This window comes from Porites lutea, chromosome 12 (genome assembly GCF_958299795.1).
Source record: "Porites lutea chromosome 12, jaPorLute2.1, whole genome shotgun sequence".
NCBI lineage: Eukaryota > Metazoa > Cnidaria > Anthozoa > Scleractinia > Poritidae > Porites > Porites lutea.
Window position 1 is genome coordinate 9,023,639 of NC_133212.1, and position 22,659 is coordinate 9,046,297.

General features: G+C 38.5%; 1 protein-coding gene across 2 annotated transcripts in view; it reads right to left on the reverse strand.

Moving 5' to 3' along the window:
* LOC140921226 (patched domain-containing protein 3-like) overlaps positions 1-22,659 on the reverse strand; it is a 91,957-nt gene that overhangs the window by 13,202 nt on the left and 56,096 nt on the right. Inside the window, exons 11-19 of one of the 2 annotated variants that reach the window (XM_073371203.1) lie at positions 20,498-20,540; positions 20,329-20,395; positions 12,619-12,760; positions 7,705-7,842; positions 6,639-6,678; positions 4,977-5,144; positions 2,519-2,640; positions 1,182-1,334; positions 316-441 (exon numbers count right to left, since the gene is read on the reverse strand). In XM_073371203.1, the coding sequence (XP_073227304.1) occupies positions 316-441; positions 1,182-1,334; positions 2,519-2,640; positions 4,977-5,144; positions 6,639-6,678; positions 7,705-7,842; positions 12,619-12,760; positions 20,329-20,395; positions 20,498-20,540 (999 nt within the window). The remainder of the gene's footprint in view (positions 1-315; positions 442-1,181; positions 1,335-2,518; positions 2,641-4,976; positions 5,145-6,638; positions 6,679-7,704; positions 7,843-12,618; positions 12,761-20,328; positions 20,396-20,497; positions 20,541-22,659) is intronic. The other variant, XM_073371205.1, reaches the window with a different exon arrangement.

Here is a 22,659-nt window from a genome sequence, read left to right on the forward strand (position 1 = left end):
CAGACAACCCAATCAAAAGTCGAGAAAACGTTAAAGACAACACATTTACAGCAATTAAATGGGATGCAAAGCTCTGAACTAGGTATGTGAAAGGGGCACCACTTGTCATTAGAAGGAATACGAAAGGGGTAGGAGGGTTGGATCTTGGGGCCTCCCCGCATGAAACTTTCTTGCGTACCCACTTCCACCTGGGGATGTGAGATCAGTTAGGCCGTTGAAATCCCACATTATATCATTATCCCGCATTATATCAGAAGCCCTGACCCAATGGTCGTCGAATAACTTATTCCACTCAGTTGAAGTCGGATAACTTACCAAAGTAAAGCCAACACACGTAAAGACCATGAGGCACGCCCTCAAATTTGCAAGAACAACAAGCGTTACTACAAACACAACCATCAGATTGAACGCCATGTTACGAAAGAGTTCCTCTAAGATCACCTGAAATAAAGACTAATGTCACTAGACAACAAAGGTACATCAACTTTTGCAGGCTCTGTTCGTCAAATAAATTCTCGTGCAACTATTTCAAATGACAGTTGCTATGCAGTACTTTCCTGTGGTACTGTTTGTTATGCTGTAGGTACAAGTTGGTTCTGTGAATAACCTGCTGAAGTGTTACCATTCATAGGAACGCTCGTGTGGTGCTGCTCATTATTGATGCACATGGAGTCAGTGAGTCAGAGTCAGAGTCAGTGTACAAAAACTACAGTCAATGGAACCTCGATATAACGAAACTCTATATAACGAAGTCCTCCGTATAACGAACGATTTTCTTTACCCAGTAATGGTAAAATACATGAAAAAGAACCTCGATGTAACGAAACCTCGTTATAGAGAACAAATTCTACCAGTCCCTTGGCCCTTCGTTCTATAGCTCGAGGCTCCACTGTACTCTAGTGCCACTGTTTAAACCACATCTACTGAGCAGTACTTTCCTGGGGGTATAGTACTGCTTTCTCAAACTTACTGATAAATCATGAAGAGAAAACAACTGACATACAATTCTGTCATTCATTTTACAGACATGGTGTTGTAAGTAAGCAATTTCTACGGCCAGCCACTCCTTCATCTTCTTCAGTCTTTGAGGCGAAGCAGAACTTTTCGTAAAATGTAGGTTGTTCAATATCATTTTTCTTTTGATCCACATCAGGACTCAGAAATATTTATTTTATTAATACCTTATTTGTCTCCCATCCCAGATAGAACGGTGAATATGGAAAAGCCAAGTCATCAGGAAACACCTTTTCAATCTTCCCACGCAAATCATCCATGGCTTTTACCTCTGTTTGTGTAGAATCCATATCTTTGTGTCTTACATTGAAGCGAGCTGCCTGTTAAAAGAAAAAGGAAAAGGTAGTGATAAAACAAATTGTCTAAAGTGGCCAGTGCATCAGTGATGATAACGTAACCCTATTCAGACCCTATCTCCCCTCACTAAATAGTTGAATAACATGCTATGACCGCCAAACTTAGCGGATTTTCCTAAAATTCATTTGAAAACATTTAAGTTCGTCATGATGTTTACGTCATCATTGAAGTTACTATGGCAACGGAATTTTAACAGCTGTGTTGATTTTCAAAATTTTTATTTATCAACTTTCTATTTTTACTTAATGTATTATCATATTACAGTTAATATATTTCATTTCTCTCGGTATTTCAAAACTTGCAGATTTTCTTTTTTACTTCCTTGGCATATTCTTATACACAGATCAATTTTTCTGTCAAGATTACCTCGACGCCTATCACCTTACAATAGGTAGTTTTTGCTTTATGGCTACTTTGAGCAGGGAAACTTGGATTCTGCTGATAAATTCAACAATATTAAGGCATAATGACGTCAAATTACGTCATTCTGTCAATCAAAGTATGCTTAGATACTGGAAATGATGAAAGCAGAAACAAAAAAACAAAGCCTGGTCTGAATGGGGTTAAAATTTCAGTCCGGTTTTGGTTCTGACAGGGACCTAACCTTTAGTTCTGTGACGTTATTTATGCTCATTAAGTCTAAGAACGACCGGACATTAGTCAAAACCTTTGAGTGCAGAAGTCCATACAAAGCGTAAACTAACTCGTTGTGCCGGATCTCTCATGCTTGTCTCTCGAAGTGTAAGTAACAACAAAACTGAATCTAAGGCTGGCAATAGAGCGTTCTTGTTAGCCGAAATATTGGCTCAGCTCTTGTCGTATTGCCAACCTTGCATTCACTTTTATTTTTTTAAAACGGAAGTTAGCTCCGTCTCAGAAAGGGAACCAAGGTCGGAACCGAATATTTGCCTTATCTCAGAGCCAGAAGTAAGATTAAAAAGAAAACGTAAAGGTAGTAACTAATTAGCGCGTATAAAGAAAAGACTACTTTACAGTTATACACTTAGAAACCTGGCCCTTTTTACTACGCGGGACTGAATGTACATTTGTTCCTTTTTTACGGAAATCGCGAAGTTACGTGTATACGTACATTTGGGTATTTCCGCAGTTCTGAGAAATATTACACACGTTTAATATTTATAGTTACCTTGATTTTAGGGAGTTGTCCGCTGACATTTGTAAACCAAACATCTTTTCGGTAACTGATCCCAGGTCCTTTAAGAAAGTCTAAAAGCCACTCGTGGAATTTATTCCTGTTGTTTATTCTCCCTAAAATGCAAATCAGATCAATAACTTGATCAAAAGGGTATCTGTAAAGAGGCAAACTAACTGTTGAGTGTGTGGATAAAATTTTAATCAGGCCATTCAAACGAAACCTTTTGAGTAGTCCGACTTTGCTGTGGTACTGTTTATTATGCTGTACTGACAAGATGATTTTAATTTACTTTTGAATGTTTGGATGAGTGTGTCCACTCAAGTGGAAGCTTCTAAGCAGTACTAATTTTTGGTGTTGTTTATCATGCTGTACAGGGTGGTTCTAACTTTTGAGTCTTTGCATGGATTTCGAATGAACGTACAAGGTGATTCTAAAATTTGAGTCTGTGGATAAAATATAGTGCGCACGTATGACAGCTTCTGAGCCTTACATTGCTGTCATACTGTACAGGCTTTGCGTCGCTGTTTAACATTTGAGTTTGGAAAGAATTCTTTAGTGTGATCATTCACTTTTAAGATACAGGAGAGCAATAATTTACTCCGTTACTGTTAATTGTGCTTACCAAGTTGTTCTTAGCAATTCAAATAAAGCTGCTATACAGTGCTCTTCTGTTTTACTGTTTATTTAAAGCGGAGAGTCCGCGCGCGCGAGGTCCGCAGAGCCTCCACTGCTACAAAAACTGGAAACCTATCGATGCAGTGAACGTCCGCCGCCCGTCCTTACAGACTCTAGGGGTAGTGGAAGTGAGATACAGGTTATAGGAGGGAAAGGAAGTCCCAGACATGTACCTTGCCTTTGTCTTGGCGTAAAAGTAAACAAATAAGAGGCTGCAACCATATATATAATCCACTATATATCTTAATTGAAGTTCCGTGGGCTTGACTTACGTCAAAAACTTTCCAACATAAATTTCTAGGGATTTGCTGTTAGCTTGGTCACGCTCCACGACCAATATAATTCCTTTTGGAATCTGGATCTCAGGTGAGCTTGTGTATATATTGTTGTCTTTTTGTCTGGTTTGACTTTGAATGCAAAGTCAGAAGCCGATGGAACATAGGGGGATAGGGGGAAATGAAACGTTATTTACTGCCTTAAGTCTGTCCCCAGAGGTAATATTTGATATTTTTGTGTATAGACTGATTTCCCCTTAGACAAAAAGGTCGACTCTAGAAATATTAACCTGTAAATTGGCCGCCACCGAAGAACATCGTAAATTGAAAACGGCCTTTCCTACATTAGATTTATTTAAGGGCTGACCAATAATTTCGCAAAGGGGTGTGCTGGTCAGGTTCGGCAATGTGGTTTGGGCACGAATTCTTTTCAAAGCCAGCTACTTTAATCGAACTAAATTCATAATGATGTCTTGCAGTAAGAATTTTAGCTCGATGGGAGATCTTTTTTCTTTTTTTGGCGTTTTTGCGGGATAGTTTTTCGTACGGTCGCTCGATTGGATATTTAACGGCGCACAACCCCAAAGTTTGAGCATTAAAAGTACGTCGCCATTAACAAATACATAGAATAAGGATTACCACAACTTTATCAGAAAAAGATGAAAAAATTTGTTACGCGTAATGTTATGTTGTAATCGACGTCGTCATAGCAACTTAAAGGCGTCGTTATCTAATTTACTCGCGGCCGTACCTCTCGGCACTCGCGGGAACGAATTTCTCCAACACCTCCCCCAATGTTCGTGACGTTTAAGCTAAACATACCAGAGCATTTTCGAGATATTTTGGGACGAAATGTTTGTGGTAGAAATACAGCAAAAACTGGACAATCTTGATGTTTGGCCGTTATCTATAGAAAACGAGGCGCTTTTGAAACGCAATTTCGCCTCATAGTAGTTTGATTACCATGCATTGAGGTGCGGTTGTTAGCGTTTTTGTAAATATTTTGGTCTACTTTAACAAACGAGCGAATAATTTGAAACCGCTCGATAGATGTTTTTAAACATATGATCTTCTTAGGATTAAGAGACAAACTTCAATTCCATTGGCTGTCTCGAGGTAATCTGGTTAAATGTTCGCCAAGAACAAGGCAAGCTGCACGTCTTGGACTGCTTCGTCCCGTCCCTTGCGGAGTCTTGCCGGCGCCTCCCTGTCTCTCTTTTCGCGCGGGCATTTTAGAGTAAGCAAAAAAAAAAACAGCAACACCAAAAACACAAATAAATACAAAAACAAAACAAAAAAAAAAAGAAAGGAAAAAAATTCAGTTAAATCTAGACCTCTTAGTCGTCCTCGTCTTTGAGTCGAAACGTCTCTAATAATAAACGATCTACAGTCTGTTGCAATGGTCCCGGCAAGCAAAATGTGAGAGCTGCATGGGGCAAACTGGAAAACCTTTTTATTTCCGAGCCCTCCAATACCGCTGTTAAATGGAAGTTACTTACATTGTGTGGAACTCTTGTTAAAATACTGCCCAGGTTGGTTTTTGCTGGCCCAGTTAATGTACTCCTCGTACCAACTATTTAATGAGCTAGCGATCACAGACTCATCTTTGACAACAACATCATGAAGCAGATGAAGTTTCTCTTGGTTTCCAAAGTAATCGAAATTTCCTGTATAAAAAACAAAAAAAAACACAAACACACATATTAAACACTTCATGGCTGGTCCTGAGGCCAGAAGAACTGTTGGTTGTAATAAATTTAACTAGTTTTCCGAGGGACCAGTGATTATAAGGCTATATGTCACAAGCCTATTGTTGATTTATAACTTTTGTGTGCTAAAGTAAAAATTTAGTACCTTTACCCATTCACAAAATGCTCCTGTAGGGTTGAAAAAGATATCAAACAATTTTCACTAGGTAGCAATGGCAAAACAAAGGGAAATCGAGGAAGATCGAGAAATAGAAATAAAAATAAACGGCGAAATCTTGGAATGGGTTCCCAAATATGTTTATCTGGGATCTACAATATCTGCAGAGATGGAGATGGGTTGGAGGAAATAAGGCATGAGGAGGCTTGCTATGGCAACAAACAATAAGCTGTCGAAGTTGAAATTCTTGTGGAATGGTCAAGATCCTCAAACAAAACTAACAATTCTTAGAACATGCGTTTTCCCCATAGCCATATATGGCTGTTAGACGAGGACACTTGGAAAAACAAATTTAACAAGAATATAAAACGCTTTTGAAATGAAGTGCTACAGAAAAATTTTAAAAATGTAATGGACGGAGCACACAACTAATAAGTCAATTAGGGAGGAACTCAGAGTGGAAGATCAGTGTAAGTGGTAGTGGTAGTGGTAGTGGTAGTGGTAGTGGTAGTGGTAGTGGTAGTGGTAGTGGTAGTGGTAGTGGTAGTGGTAGTGGTAGTGGTAGTGGTAGTGGTAGTGGTAGTGGTAGTGGTAGTGGTAGTAGTAGTAGTAGTAGTAGTTGTTGTAGTAACAGCAGCAATGGCCATATTAATTTTTTTGGTGATTTTTGCTGGCAGGCCAATAAAACGTGAAAAAAATTTGGTTTCAATCCATGTCCCTCCTTGCCATTCCTAGCAACACATGACGGAAAACAGTTTCAATGCCTAACTATAGTCTTAAATAACAAAACAGGACCAATATTTTTGGAATTCAATTGCTGTGAAAACAAGTTTTAACTTTTTGAAAAGATAGCAAATAGCGTGTCATAGCTCCTTCAAGTGTTTTGTTACATAGCTCAAGGAAAAACTCCTACATACACAATTTTAAGAAGCAGGTAACATTCGCGGTTAACAGTATACACAGTTACCCTCTGACTTCGTAGATTTTGCGATGTTGCCCGCATGGGGGCCTCTACACGGAAATAGTTAATTTGATGCTAGATGTCACGTGCTAGATGTCAAATGAGAGTTTGAGCTGTTGGGGGAAAATTGCCGCTGTATTGAAAGTGAAAAGAAAGCAAAAGAAACAATGACCTCGTAGCAGTGGCAATAAAATGAAACGTATTTTCAAGATCGGTAGAGTATGAAAGACGAAAAAAAAAATTGGGTGAGAGATGGCACCAGAAATAATCAACGGGTTACCGTCTTTTAAAAGTGTTAAACAGGAATCGAGTTGGGAATTATATATATTTTTACCTGTGTAGATGGTTAACGGAGCGCCATCAAGTGGGAAAAACTGAAAAAGTAAGATTAACACAACATCCTTAAAGTGCTGCAACTAACTATACACCGAATGGGCGCTTTGACGTCATGTAAATACCATCTTTAGCACTGGATTTACAATAAGTTAGTAAGTTTAGTACGAATGGTAATTCCGTGAAGAACGAGTATTTACAGAGTATTCTCTGTCTTCACTGTCAATCCATCGAAAAAAAATGCAAACCATTCAATACAGAAATCCGGAATCTGGGAAATGAAAGAAGATAAAAATACAAAGAGCCTGGGCAAGAATCAGGTCTGAGCGAATTGTCATATACGAGATATTCGGAAAAGCGTTTTGCCCAAATTAAATTTAGAAAGCTTTGTGTTTAGACGCCATGTTGGTGCCGCTTTGAGGGCAAAAATATGGCCGCCGGAAACCAACAGAATCATCTGTTTTTGAGTTTTTCTACTAATGCGTGAATTCCTCTCTTGAGGAACTCATAAAGATTAAAGTAATATCAATGCTGAGACAAAGAATGTTTAAATAGCAAAAACTCAAAAAATCGGTAACGTTTTTAACCCACATAATAGCTTTCCCGGCCACCAGCTGAATGCCGCGTCACGCAAGAGCCTGGAAATTCAAGAGTCCTCTGTCGCAAAACGAAGAACCCTTATTCGAACCGAAAATTTGTTTACACAAGAAATACGTCATGAAAGTATAAACTCAGAATAATGGATAGTTTCTTGGGTTGAATTTTGGTGACGTCACGTGAAAGGCCGAGAATTGACCAGTTCATCACACTTTTCACGTAAATCGTGGTCATGAACTAATAAACATTACAGAAAACCTCGGTTGCTCTTTTCAGCGTTCGAGAATCGATAAAACATACATTCTTTCTTGTGTTTCGATATCTCTTCTCAGTGTTTGGATATTAGACAAACCACTGCTTCTGGTGTGTGATATACTACCTCAGCTAGGAGTTTGAAAATCAGGTAACACACTATTTCTCCTGTTTGATTATATGACTAGAAACAAAAGCAATACTGGTGTTAAAGATACCTTGGAGCTTGTTACTGTGTATTTGTAACCCATTGAATTGGGTGGCAAAAACCATACTTGATCAAAATACTGCCTCAGCATTATTGCTCCATATAAATTAAAACCAACCAATACGCCAGTAACGATCATGACTGTAATCTGCCAAAGGAGAAAAAAAAAATGTGTAGAAGCTAGAGGCAAACTCAAACAATAAAGAGCTTTCAAACAAAGATACCAACTGTTGACATTAATCCCGCCCTGCCCCTGTTCACACACTCCTAAAACATATATGCCAAACAAAAGTTCCTGAGATTAACCAAACGATCCGACTGTTTTCTACCTTAAATCCTAATATGTCAGCTCGCTGATTTTGTACACTACTATAGCTCTGTTGAAACAGGCTCACAAAACTATGCGCACGTTATTAACACAGCAAAAGTTGTCGCAGGATCTCCTTGCTCAGGGAACACTTTGATAAATGTTTATTTTCTACATCCGCTTTAGTTGCCTGTTCCAGGTGTTGAGATAGTGGGGCGGCAGGAAGCAGGAAATAGAAAAAAACAAAAGACAGAGGGTTAAATTCCCTAACCACGTTTCGTAATACTCCATTCCCCTCTTTAATTTGTTCCCATTTGAGAATATAGAATAGTTTATTAAAACTCTCTTGCAGTAAAAAGAACTGAATTATCGAGTACATTTTACAATCATAAGGCAACTATTATCTAAAGTAATAGTAATTTACCGTTATAACAATGAAAATAACAATTGAATCACTTAAAAAATTTAAATGTAAAGAAGTCCTCCACTCTCTTTGTCCTACAGACCTGCATGTTCCGGAAAAGATAATACTTTTTGTGTTTTCTGCCTTAAGGTGTAGTTAGGCGCGTCCAGAAGTGGGCTGGGAAGTAGGTGATGCAGAGGGTGGCTGGGGGACTTCATTTTCGCCATATATTTGTAGCATAAGAGTACTCTTCTATCATCTAACCTATCTAGTTTACCTTACTGTAAGGCATGAGCATATGACTCTGCCTCGGGGTGGATTATGTTAAGCGCCCTTTTTTGCACTCGCTCTATGGCTTCGGACAGATAAGCAGGGATGTTCTGCCAGACTGGTACAGCATACTCTAAAACTGGCTGGACTGTGCTAAGGTATATCCTCAAGATGTCGGGTTGGCTCACCCTGGCTGTACGGAGAACTCTAAGGGAGTATAACTTCTTACAAGCTTTCTTCTGCAATGTAATCAACATGACCGTTCCACTTCAGGTCATTGTCCATAATAACTCCTAAGATCCTATAGGTATTGGCACGCTTGATGACATTGCCGCCAATTATTATCGGGTTAATAAGACAATTAGAGTTGCGTAGGAAATTAATATGCATATATAAGGGCATCTGTCGTAGAATGCCCCTTGCGGGAGAACTGACAAGGGTCGATCTTACCTTCCAGCTGGGGCAGGAGTCTGGAACAGGTAAAGCCCTCCATAACTTTTGCCAAAGTACAGGTGAGAGATATAGGTCTTAGATCTTGTTCAATAAGAGCGGGTGGAGACACCTTAGGGATAGGTGCAACAATAGACGATTTCAGAAGAGCTGGTATGTACCCCTCCCTTAGAGACTGGTTGTAAATGTCACAAACGAGGGGGGCTAACTCCAAAGCAAAATCTTTCACAATCCGGTTAGGTAATGCATGGAAAGCACTCCTCCGTACACTTTATATGGATTAATTAATTGCGTTCGAGGTACCAGAACGCAACCCCTAATTTGTGTTGAGTGTTCTGTGCATTATTGGGTGTCCTGTGCAATTAATAAGGGAGGTTTTTTCGAGATTGCATTTTCGTCGTCGTCGTCAAAAACACACATTTGCCTCGCTTTGAGGCGCTTGCTTAAGTTTTGCCTCACTTTGACGCGCTAACTCATGTGGTGATTCTTGTGTCCTTGGCGTTCATCTTTTAAAAATTTTGCTGAACCTTCGTAAAGCGTACATCGATATGTGTTTGCTGAATCGTCTAAAGCGTTCATCTTTCAGAAATTTGCTGTTAAATTTTACTTTGGATTAAGCTTTCATATTTTTCAGCATGGTTCGTCACTGTCTTTGGAAAATGTCTGCGACTCCTGGTGCATGCATCAAACCGGGTTTAGTTCGGCGGCCGTTATACCACAAAGTAAATTTACCGAGTTGTGTAGCTCGGCGGCCGTTGTGTCACAAAGTAAATCTACCGAGTTATGTAGCTCAGCAGCCGTTGTGCCACGAAGTAAATCTACCGAGATGTGAAGCTCGGCGGCGCCATTTGATCATGACTTGTGATATTTTCGGCACCGGACAAACGAACACTTTAACTCTATGCCGTATTTATTAGGAAAAACTTATAAACCAGCCCACAGTAACGCCACTCTCAAGTCACTGAAATCAACGCGCTCGACCAAATTACTGGAAAAGTTATTGACGTGAACCGCACACACTTACCATTAAAGACTTTGACAGGTTTAGTGCAAAGTTTGAATTCAGATGTGAAAGCTTTTAAAACAGTAAATTCAATGTAATTCATTTTGTCAACAAGTTGATGATTGGATGCTCTTAAAAATAACAGAGAAAATTATCCGAAGAAATGTTTTTGAAGAAAGAAAAACAATCCCGGGTTAAGCACTAATCGGCCTTTGAGCAACTGCGCCCTGTAACTCGCGGCAGTAAAACAAAATGTTCCATTTACAAGCCCGACCCACTCTGGCCAATATCTCCTCCGATTTAAAGCACTTGACACCGAACCATACTGTATCTTTTGAAAACATTCTTATAATGATGCACAGTTTAAATAGAGGTTTCGCTGTACGCAACCCTTACGTTCAAAATATGCCATAATCATATTTATCTATATCGCAACCACCCTTCCGCCTCAACTGCTACCTGTATGCCTAACAAACATATCGAACGCACTCTCCTAAGCTCCGATTACTCCTAGTTAATATGTATCTTCAAGCGTTCATTTTCTCCATAGAAATCCTTATCATGACGCGCGCTCAAATTCGTAAACTCTATAGCGCAAGCATAATTTTCTTATCCGTCGTATCAGGAATTGTTTAGACCAGAAAAATCTGCTAACTTTGGTGCATGCTTTTATTACAAGCCGACTGGATTTTTGTAACAGTCTACTGTACGGACTTCCAGACACTGAGATCTCCAAGCTGCAAAGAGTCCAGAACGCTGAAGGCTTAATACTTTTTCGTCTACGTTCAGCCATGTTAATACCCCTGTACTCTATGAACTTCACTGGCTGCAAGTGAGATTTCGTATGTCTTTGATGATACTTTTAATCGTTTTTAAATCTTTGCTTGGTCAGTAACCCCAGTATATAAGTAATTTAATTTCAGTAAGGAATCAATCTGCCTATCAGCTACGATAAAATGATGGATTACGACTAGATTTCCCTCGTGAGAAGATGTTGACCTCTTTCGGAGACAGATGTTTTTCTGTTGCTGCTCCCACATTGTGGAATGCATTACCCATCTCGTTAAGGAAATCCAAAACAGTTCGACAGTTTTAATCCCTACTAAAACATATCTTTTTAAAGCTTTTAATTCTTAGTATTTTAAATTTTATTTTCTTTAAAAATTTCATAATATTTTTAGAATTCATGAAGTAATTCGCCTTTGATCATTGCATGTTAAAAGGCGCAATGTAAGTAATTAATTATTGTTATTATCATTATTATTATTCAACGATGTAAGAAAACTACACATACTTCTATATTTTATTTGCGATACAGATAACTCTCTTTCAACAGATATCTCTGTTAAAGATGAAAATATGGATCCCTAAAATGGGAACCAAAGGTCACCCCTGCCAGCCTTCTCCTAAATCCTTAGAGTCGAATATAGTTTTAATTTATTCTATGTTACTTTATTAGATTCGCAAATACTTGGGAGGGTCACCGCACCAGCATGGATAATTACTGCGGGCCCGTAAAAATCCCTCCCCCTATGAAACCATCACACCGGAGACTACGTCCCCTAATCTTGACGAACAGCGCGTTTGCAAAAATTTTGAACCCCCCCCCCCCCCCAGAAATATATAAATATAAATATATACATTCACTTTTAAGTGCAAGAAGTCTTTAAACAGGAGAAATTGACACCTGCCTGTAACTGCATCATCATGTATGCATTCTTATATCAAAGGAAAACAATATTTGCCAATGGGTAAATTACACGTTACCATATTGACAGATCACGCCATATATGTTTATATATCTGGGAGGTTCAAAATTTTTGCGGAGAGAAATAATACAGAACTAAGAATACACATATGGCAGCTAAAAGATCAAAAGAAAGACTTCACGATCTCCTGGAAAATTCTGACCTAGGCGAAATCTTATACCAATCTTACCAAACGATGTAACCTGTGTAATACCGAGAAATTCTATATTCCATTTAAACCGGTCGAGGCAACGCTTAACAAGCGTAACGAACTTATATCAACTTGTAGGCACAAGCGGAAGTTCCTCCTTAAATTCAATCGCATCCTTGAGGACCAATCATAAGTATACATGCATGTATTGTTTTACGTTCGAATATTGTAACGGCTTAGATCATGTTGCTGATGTATATATATAAACTCTAACGATACTTCGGTGTATATGGAATTTAACTGATGAGTGGGTCAACGCTTCGTTGGCCTACGAAACAGTATTGTATTAAAGTCCATATGAAACAAAACTGAGTAGAAAAGCTTTGTTATTACCACTCCATAATTGTTGAGCACTATCCTGGATTTAGCACTGTGGAACTCACCAGTAGTTATATATAAAAATATCTGTGTGATTTTGCTAAAAGGTGCTCGCTAAGTATTCGCTGGAATCGCCCGTGTTCAAGCCAATGTAGCTGGAAAACACCAGTAATTCACTTATCTTACTGATCAAAATTTCCGCTCTTAACTTTACCTTTCCCGGAAGAGTCAGCAAGGCTCTTCCAAAATACTTATCCATCAGCTTCTGTAGGAGATCTCTCTTGCCACAATCTGATTCTGAGTAACCATCACTTAGCCTGAAGCAACAACAGCAGCCATCGCGCCTCTTCTCCCGCCTACAGATAATCAAATAAGTACAGTGCAACCCCGTTAATATGACCACGTTTTGGACGTGATATTTGGCATAAATACCACTCCTGATATTTCAGAATTGTCTCAAATTTCACTCGCCTAACGGCTCGTGAAATTACATATAACAATTTCGAAATATCACTCGTGGTATTTATGCCTAACATCACTACAAATCATGCTTTTACCTATACTAATTTGTAATTTCACATGTGAAATTACAAAATTGCCATGGCAACCTTGCGTACGTCTCAGTGTCAAGAAGGATTCTAACAGGTATTTTGTCTAAAAATTTTGAAAATTCTGAAATTAAGCCAAATTTAAGGTCTAAACATTTGAGAGAGTACAGTACAGTACAGTATCTTTATTAAATCTCCACTATGTGGCTCTTCCGATTTCATTTACAAAATGGAAAAAGACTAATTTACAAATCTAATTATTACTAATAAATGGAAATAATAAGAATTAAATTAAATTAAAAAATAGCTACGATAATGTATCGTATATACTATATACATATACATATGCTTATTACTGACTTCAAATACTCTAATTATGACATATAAAAACTGTTTTAGTCATGCAATCAGTCACCTAGTTCTCGGTGTGACAGTTCCAATTTTGCACCACGCTTAAAGCTAGCGAGCGTTTTACTATTTGTTGTGCTTGCGCTTAGCGAGTTCCAAGTGTTAATAGATCGATAGTGAAAGGAACGTTCTGCAGAGGCTGTCCTGCACATGGGAACGTCTAGATTTTTCCTGAATCTGGTATTATAACTATGGATGCCTGTTCTTTTACTAATGTAGCAATTTAGGTAGGAGGGCGCAAGTCCATTCACTATTTTGTACAACTGTGTGGCATCACAAAGTATCTTCTATAATGTTTGACGTTTCCTGCATGAATGCTCCGTCTAATATCTGTGATTTCTTCACTAAAGCTAATTCAAAGCACAAGCATGAGACCAGGTTTTCTTCGTCTAGAAATTATTATGTCCAAACTTCAAGACTGAATCTAAATCAAGATTCTTTTACCAGGTTTGGAGCTAAACTTTAGAACGCAATTCCTAACGAATTTCGTCCACTCTCCAAAGGAGCTTTTAAAAAAAATTTTCATGACTTTTTGCTCTCGATAATGGAAGCAGAGGACGATTATGTTGAAGTGCCCATTCTCCTACAAAAAATGGCAAATTCTGCATCCTTGACTCAATGTACTAATAATCGATAGGTTCTGTTAGTAGTAAATTTGATTGTAATATCATTCTATAAGACTATATATTTCGTAACTTTAGCTTCTTTTTCAGTAATTCTTATTTATCCACATAGTTTATTTAGTTACTTTACAATTATTATATTATCTGTTATGACTGCTGTAACCTTTCCTCTCCGCCCGCCTCGTCTAGCGTTTGCTATTTGCGGGTGGAGATGGCAAAATGATAAAGTATAGTGTGTGTGTATCACGTACTAACAGCAGATGTTTAATGGAGAACCAACCCAGTTCCCGCAGGACTGGTGAGATATGGTCGAACTTCCTGGTATTAGTTAAAACGCGAGCAGCAAAATTTTGTACAAGGTGCAGTTTATGAACGTTCTGCTAAAAAGTGCCAGACCATACTGTAGAACAATAAAAGAGCTTACTAAAAACCAAGCAACTCAAAATGGTGAAGAGTACAGATTTGAAAAATAGATGCCTAACTTTGCTTATCTGACACAGAGTAGAGATAAGGGACGCAGTCAATGTATTTACATGTTCATTAAATGTAAGGTTCAAGTCTAGTATGATACCCAGATCTTTGACTAAGGATACGAGAGCTAGGTTTTGGCCAAGAAAAGGAACTCTGACATCCGGAATTTTACTTAATAGCTATCGCATTCCAAACAAAATAAGTTTGGTTTTATTAGGATTGATGAGCAGCTTATTAGTACAGCACCAGGCAGCAATGAGACGAAGATTTTCGGTGATTTTAGTCAGGCAGGAGTCAATGTCCTTGGATGAGAACGAAAGGTAAACCTTGGTATCATCGACATATGACTCGACACATGAAAATTTGACAACGGAGGGTAAGTCATTCATGTAGGGACTGAACAGGAGTGGCCCTAAAATGGACCCCTGAGGTACGTCATGTGTAACGATTAGCTCCTCAGGGCGAGATGTTCCTAGTCGTGTTGACTGCATACGGTCGGTAAGGTAGCTCTCAAACCACTTCAACGCTTTACTTGACACACCAAGCCCTTGCAACTTAAGAAGGAGTGTCCTGTGACAGATGCTATCAAATGCCTTGCTTAGATCGATCAGGACCATACCCGTTATCTCCTTCTTTGTCCATTGCTTTGAAAATATGACCAGTAACGAGCAGACTCAGGGTTTCGGTAGAGTGGTATTTGCGATTTCCGCTCTGATGGCATGTGAGGTTGCCTTGTTGAGTCAGGAAGTCATTAAGGTTGATTCAAAGCAATCTTCTTGGTCACTTTGGAAAGTACGGGAAGCAACAAGATCGGACGGTTGTTATTAGGAACCTCACGATCTCCATCCTTAAGGTGCGGCACCACCACTGATTTCTTCAAGGCCCTAGGGAAAGCGGAGCTGGCAAACGAAAGGTTTACTAGCGCGGTTAAGGTTGGTAGTACGTGGGGCAAACAGTCCCTGATCACAAAGAAGGGAATTCTGTCATATCCTAGGGCTTCATTCGAAGGTAAATCCATAATCACCTTTCGAACGTCATCACTTGTTACTGCTCTAAAATTCCAACAGCTCGTCAGAAGTACGTGATGGACAAAGATTAAAAGGGATGGAAAGGTTTGATAAGCCGTGCAACCTGGCAAGCTCTGCAGAGTCACGAACTGCCTTCTCTCCCACAGATATAAAAAAGTGATTGACTTCATTAGCAAGTGTATCTGTGTCTTTGGTGAAGCTCGCGCGACCTGTCTTGTTTGGAAGAGCGCCACGAATGGTTTTCCAAATTGCCCCAAATTGTTCTTGTTTTCACGAATTTCCTGGTTATAGTATTCCCGTTCTGCCTCTCGTAACGCTACTTTCACCCTATTTCCCAGCTCCCTGAAAACTTTCCAATCCTCCTTGGTCCCAGTCTTACGCGCTCTTTAGTGCAGACAATCCCTTTCTTTCATCAGATCCCTTATGTCCTCCGTGATAAATGGATTTGGTTTGGGTCGTATTTTCACTGTTCTAACAGGGGCATGGTGGAGTTCTAGTCTCGATCGATACGTTCCAGGACAAACATGTCAAAAATTCACGATTGCTAACGTAATTCGTCACCCATGATATTAATAGGTAATCAAATGGTATACTCGACTCGTGAAATTAGGTAATAATTTCACGCGTGTTTTGTCCAAATCCTAATAATTGCTCGAGCCTAAAAAACGCGCGTGAAAATATTCCCTAATTCCACTCGTCGCCTTTTCATTACTCATACTAATTAGTATGTGTAATCAAATGGTGACGAGTGAAATTAGGGAATAATATCATGGGTGACGAATTACTCCTTCAGTAATTTGGCGCGAAATTGCAACGCTAATTTACAATTTCACCTGTACTTTATTAGATTTCAACATGCGGTATTTTGTTTTAAGATTTTTTAAAGGCCTTTGATCCAACCTGCCACCATATTCTATGAGGAAAATAAAATAAAAAAGTTATCCGAGGACTTCCCCATGCATGGTTCCAAAGCTATTTATCTAATCGTAAGCAATATGTCTACTGACCCCATCGAAATCAGTAATATACTCAACACACATTTCTCCAAAACAGGACCTTCCTTAGCCTCTGAAATTCAAAATACATCCGCAGAACAAATTTTTCGGTTGGTGGAAGTATCATGCCAGGAGGTCTTCAATTTAATGCAGAAAATACCGAGTAATAAAGCCAGTGGTCTTGATAACATCTTAGCACGTCTCCTGAAAGAAGCATCTCCCATAGTTACTTGTAGTTTAACTTTTATAATAAATCTCTCAATTACCACTGGAATATTTCCAAATGCTTGGAAACGAGCTAGAGTTTCGCCAATATTTAAAGAGGACCTCAAGACTGATCCTAACAACTACAGACCTATCTCAGTTCTGCCTGTAGTGAGTAAATTACCGTAAAATGCCGAAATTAAGCCCCTCCAAATATAAGCCCCCCAAACTCGTAATGCAAAAAGCCCTCCGTTAAAACGCCCGTCCAAATATAAGCCCCCCCGGGGGCTTGTACTTGGAAATTGCCCTCAAATACAAGGTAAAACAAAGAAAGACGGTAAATTTCCTTCCAAGAATAAGGCCAGCCCAATCGATTTTGAAACGCAAATTTCCCTCCGTACATAAGCCCCTCCAAAAATAAGCCCCTCGTTAAGGGCCTTTGAAAAATATAAGCCCCAGGGCTTATTTTCGGAATTTTACGGTAATTGAAAGAGATGCTTTTAACCAACTATATGAATATCTAAATGATAATAACTAGTTAACTGAATCACAATCTGGCTTCAGACCTATGTTTTCTACTGAAACAACTTTACTTGAGGGAACGAATGAATCGCTATGGAATATTGACAACAATCTCTTAAATGGTGTGATATTCCTGGACTTGAAAAAAGCCTTTGACACCATGGATCATGCTATCCTTCTGGGAAAGCTTAAACTCTATGGGGTCAGTTCTCAATCTCTTAACTGGTTCTGGTCCTATCTATCTGACCGAAAGCAACAAACGTTTATTGATGGAGCTCAATCTGATTTCTGTAATATAACATGTGGTATTCCACAGCGCTCTATTTTAGGCCCTCTCATATTTACTATTTATATTAATGATCTCCCTTTATGTAATTAGTTTTCAAAACCCAGAATGTATGCAGACGATACTACCCCTTCCTCACCTGCAGAAGACCCATGTGTCCTCGAACAAAAAATGACTTATGATATAAATTTAATTCAGTCATGGCTGTCAGCAAACAAATTAACCTTGAATGTTAAGAAGACTAAATACATGCTTATAGGGAGTCAATTTAAGTTATCTCAAATAAATAGTGATTTCACAGTCAAAGTTAATAATACACTGTTAAAAAGAGTAATTAAACAAAAATTTCTTGGAGTTCAAATTGATGAATCTTTGAACTTACACAGTAAGACCATTTCAAAGAAAACTCCGCTGGTCTTGCTATCTTAAAGCGTGTAAGTCATTTTATACCATTTGTACTAGAGTAAATATGTACAATGCACTGGTAATGCCATATTTTAATTAGAATAGGGCTGCTAGAATTCTCACCTTTTCTAACTATGAGGTTCGCTCAAGTGTTTTGTTGGATGAGCTTGGCTGGGAAAGGTTAGAATATGTAAGACTTAAACAGTTGGCTGTGACAATGTATAAAATCCATAATGATCTTTCCCCGTCTAAGGCGGATCTTTACCAACACCTCAAATGTACATTCACACAATTTTAGAAATTCGGAGTTAAATTATTATGTCTCCAGACCCAGAGCTGAGTCTGCAAAAGGGAGCCTACACTAAAGAGCATCCTTTTCTGTGGAACAGGATTCCCTCAGAGATTAGAAACCTGCCTAGTTTAAATGTTTTCAAAACTTCATTTCATGGGAAAGATTATCTTAATACACTATGACTCATTGTAACTCTTATTATAATATGTCCCGTATTTTTAACTTTTATAGTCAAGTAGTTTCTTAAAATATTTTAGTATAATTTTACACACGATGCCTAGGAAGACCATGTAAAAGTGATACGATTTCGTCTATAAATAAAGATTGATGATGATGATGATGATGTAAATTTAAAAATTGTAAATAAGTCCGAAATCCCACGACAGATTTTTCCCTAACTTCAACGAATAAGCCGCAGAGCTCTCTACTTTTATATCTGCAAGTTTGAAGTCAATCGTGACCATATAACTAGCTGCACAAAATGCTGGTAAAATTTAACCTTAAAATGCTACGCTAACACATTTGTGAAAGTTGACGCACAAATACATGTAGAGGAAGAGTTGTGCCAACGGACTATCTTCTATCTTAAAGGGTATTCTTACCCAAAGCTTTATTGTAAGAAACTGAGTAATCAGAAAGCTACGGCGAATACAGTTAGCACTACAAGAAGGACAACTTTATGCATTCCATTTGCATTCCAGGGAGTGCTTGTCAGACCCCCCCCCCCTCCCACCGCAGGAATTTCAGTAATTTTCAAATTGGGTAGGCACCCCCTGGACAAGATATTTACGTCAAAAATAATAACGTTGCACTAGACTATTATACGAAAGATAATTGTTTCTGCGATAAAGAGAGAAAAATATTTGTACATATGTAGATACAGTTTCTAATTATCTCGATTTTGCCTTCTAAATGTCTTTCTTAGTTAATAATTAACGTTCAGTTAATGAGAAACTTTTAGCCGATGCCTTACCCGACACAAATGAGAACCAGCTACATTCAAACTAGACATCGAATGGACTTTAATTTTTTCCATTCATGTTACAAGAAGGCTTACAACACGACCACATTGCGGTGAATACCACAATATATTGTGTAATACAGCCACGGGTAGATAACCAGAAGTTTATTTATGAACCGATGACAACTATCTGTGGCCTAAACCGTGAAAAAAACATTCAGCCCACCGTAAATAATAGATCATCGGTGAAAAGAGTAATTTTTGTTTTAAAGACCGTTCACAGCAAAATAACTGATAGCTTGCTCAACGGAGCAACTGTTAGCTTTTGATAACTTACCAATCTTATTCGGAGCCCCGGAAAAAGAACCCTAGAGGCCAACCCCCACCCCCTCGGAAGTTTCCTCCCCCTGGACCCCCTCCCCTGGAATTTCTGTTGCCCTCCATAGAGGGTATAGACATTTTCTGGGACACACATTGCACAAAAAGGAAATGACTGGACTCTTTTTCAAACCAAAAAAGGAATCGCAATATTTAGGTGGTCATATGAAAGGGTTCCACTGTAGCCTGCGAAAACATCCATTTCTCCTCGCTCTTCGCCGCTGGGACGTTTCGCACGGAGGAACGTCTGCGACTCAGCGACAGAAATTCCATACTGATGACGCAAATCAATGTTTACATAATAAATCCGGTAGTCATGGGGTTCCAAATATTTGTCTCTTTTTACGAGTGTTATGGTCGATTTTGGTAAATTGTTGTGTTTATCTACCAACGATCTCCAGCGAAACTCAAATGCTTCGTCTAGAAAAGACTATCTTCCACAAATATTGACTGTTTTGTTAGAGATTCTTCGCGTTTACATTTGACCTTTGTGGCCTTTTGTCTTTTGTCTGTCATTCGTAAACAATAGCTAAAACAATGTAACTACTTCGTCGACCAATCAGCGCTTCTGATCGGATTCCGGACAGATTTTACGTCATCAGTATGGAATTTCTGTTGCTGAGTCGCAGACGTTCCTCCGCGTGAAACGTCCCCAGCGGCGAAGAGCGAGGAGAAACGGATGCTTTCGCAGGCTAGTTCCACTGAGGTCAATTTGTACATGAAATATCAGCTCAATCAGCCTCATGAACCTGCACCTAATGAAAGCGAAATAAAGAGTAACTGTAACTGATTCAAGATTGTACCTTCGGGCATCTAAAGCCAAGAATGCTGTAAACAGGGTGGTTTGGATGGCAAAGTCTGCTAAAATTCCTGGGAGGAGAGTTAAGAAATAAATGACAGTTATGCAATACAAATGGTTCAAAGAGGAACTAAGTATTCACAAGGTTGAAAACCTGATTTTGTTTAACATACCTATGCCAGCAAATATGCAAAATGACCTCAAAGCTGGTAAAATCTAAGGAGAAAAAAACTAGTTACAAAAACTAGAAACCAAACCAAAACCAAACAAACAAACAAACAAAAAAAACTATTTAATTTGTCTGAGGAAGTAGAGCCCTTGAAATGAGACATTCAACCCTTATAGGGGCCAATTTTTTTTCATGGATAGAATCAACCTTTTTATGCAAAGTCTATCAACAAGAGAGCATTATAAGAAATAAAAGCTGCTATACACACAATGTCAGTGTTATTAAAGTAATACATTCAAGATCACAGGTGAGGGTGAAAACAATAGCACTATAGTCCCTTCGCATAAATATTGACAATATCTGTCTGATAATGATGACAATATCTGATTGGTAATGATAATAATAATGATTATGATAATGATAATGATGATGATGACGACAATAATAATACAAGTAGTAGTAATAATAAGGGACTTGTCAGAAATTAGCAGGGGGGGATGGGGGGGGGGGGAGATAGGAATTTTAAATTTGGGTTCGGAAATGAGGTGACCCATCCCTGCAATGAGAGTGAAATTTGCTAACCCTCCCCTTGACCTTGGCCTAAAATATCATGACCCTCCCCCTCTTGTATAAATGATAAAATCTAGTTCTTACAATACACTAAGGTGAGTCACTGATATGAAAGCTCATAATATATTTCTAATCTGTTCTTTGTAATGCCAAATACATACATTTTAGAAGCCAGCATTAAGAGTCCAACTCTGATTCTGACAGCTGATCACTCGACTCTCCTATTTCTCCTACGTTTTTTTTTTTTTACAAAATAAAGAACTTCTTTTTTCTTCTGTGGGTGAACCTCTACATGATCACGGACACATATTTGCATGACCCTCCCCATTTTAACGGCCCATTTTTCATGACCCCTCCCTTTTCTGCAGTCTCAAAAAGTTGTGACCCTCCCTCTGTTTCCACCCCTCTTCCCCCCTGCTAATTACTGACAAGTCCCTAAAAACATTATTATTTAAAGAGGGAGCCCAGCTTGCCATGGCGGTTCAGTGCGGCCCTCTTTAGTTAACTAAATCAATTAATTAATTCATTATGTAAGTGCTAAAAGGTTAAAATTGGCTTATGAAATCAATTTAAAAGATAAGTTGACGTTTTTCGAACAAGGGATTTCTCATGTGAAAGGGACTGGCTTAAGATAAGTCCATTTCTATTCATAAAGTATCAGCTGGTCATATGAGAAGAGTCTATGTAGTAACGCACAGGAGTATATATTACATATACGTATGCCCTCTTGTCTTTGAGGTTCTTGCAATCTTTTGTGGTAGTGATGTTACTACCATTAATTGATTTAATTACTATCAATCAATCCAGGTACTCTCCAAGGTCAAATGAGTCTATATTCCTCGAGTTACTTGGCATTGAGACCTGTCAAACTCTTGGTGATCGTGCATTCCAGTCAGCTGCGTCTTATCTCTGGAATGCATTACCTTCGGCAATTTGCAGCATAAGGACATTGGACACTTTTAAGAGTGCTGTTAAAACTCATTTTTTTAATTTAGCTTTTAAATAGATTTTTTTTTAATTGTTGGCTTTTATAGTGTACAGGTTGGAAGTTTTTAATAGTTTTTTATGCTTTAGTCACCTTTTCACATAAATTTAATATAACAATATTGTAAAGTGCAACCGAATATATTCATATAGAGGTTTGCACTACATAAATGTAAAATATTATTACTATTACTGAAACAAATTCCACCTCAAAGTCTCTGCATGAAAGTGGTGGATCACTAACAACAGTCACTTTCACTTCCATAGACAATCATTTATTACTTCACTAGGGTTGTCACTAGGATTTCAAGTTGCCGTGTACTTAGCAATTTTTGGATGATGCTGAGTATGATCTGAAGAATTATGTATTTCGAAGAGGGTGTTATCCTCCAAGGCTGAAAGTCATATTGGATAATTAATTGTTTTAGTGCCAACCAGCATGCACCATACATGTACATTATCTTACCATAAAAAAGATGTGTATCTTCATGGTGAGCTCCAATGAGCTTTTTAGAGTTCCTTAATTGTTTCTTTATGTTACAGGGTTAATTGAAAGTAGCATAACGAGTTTCACGTAACATATAATACATGGACAAGAACCACTATCCCTAC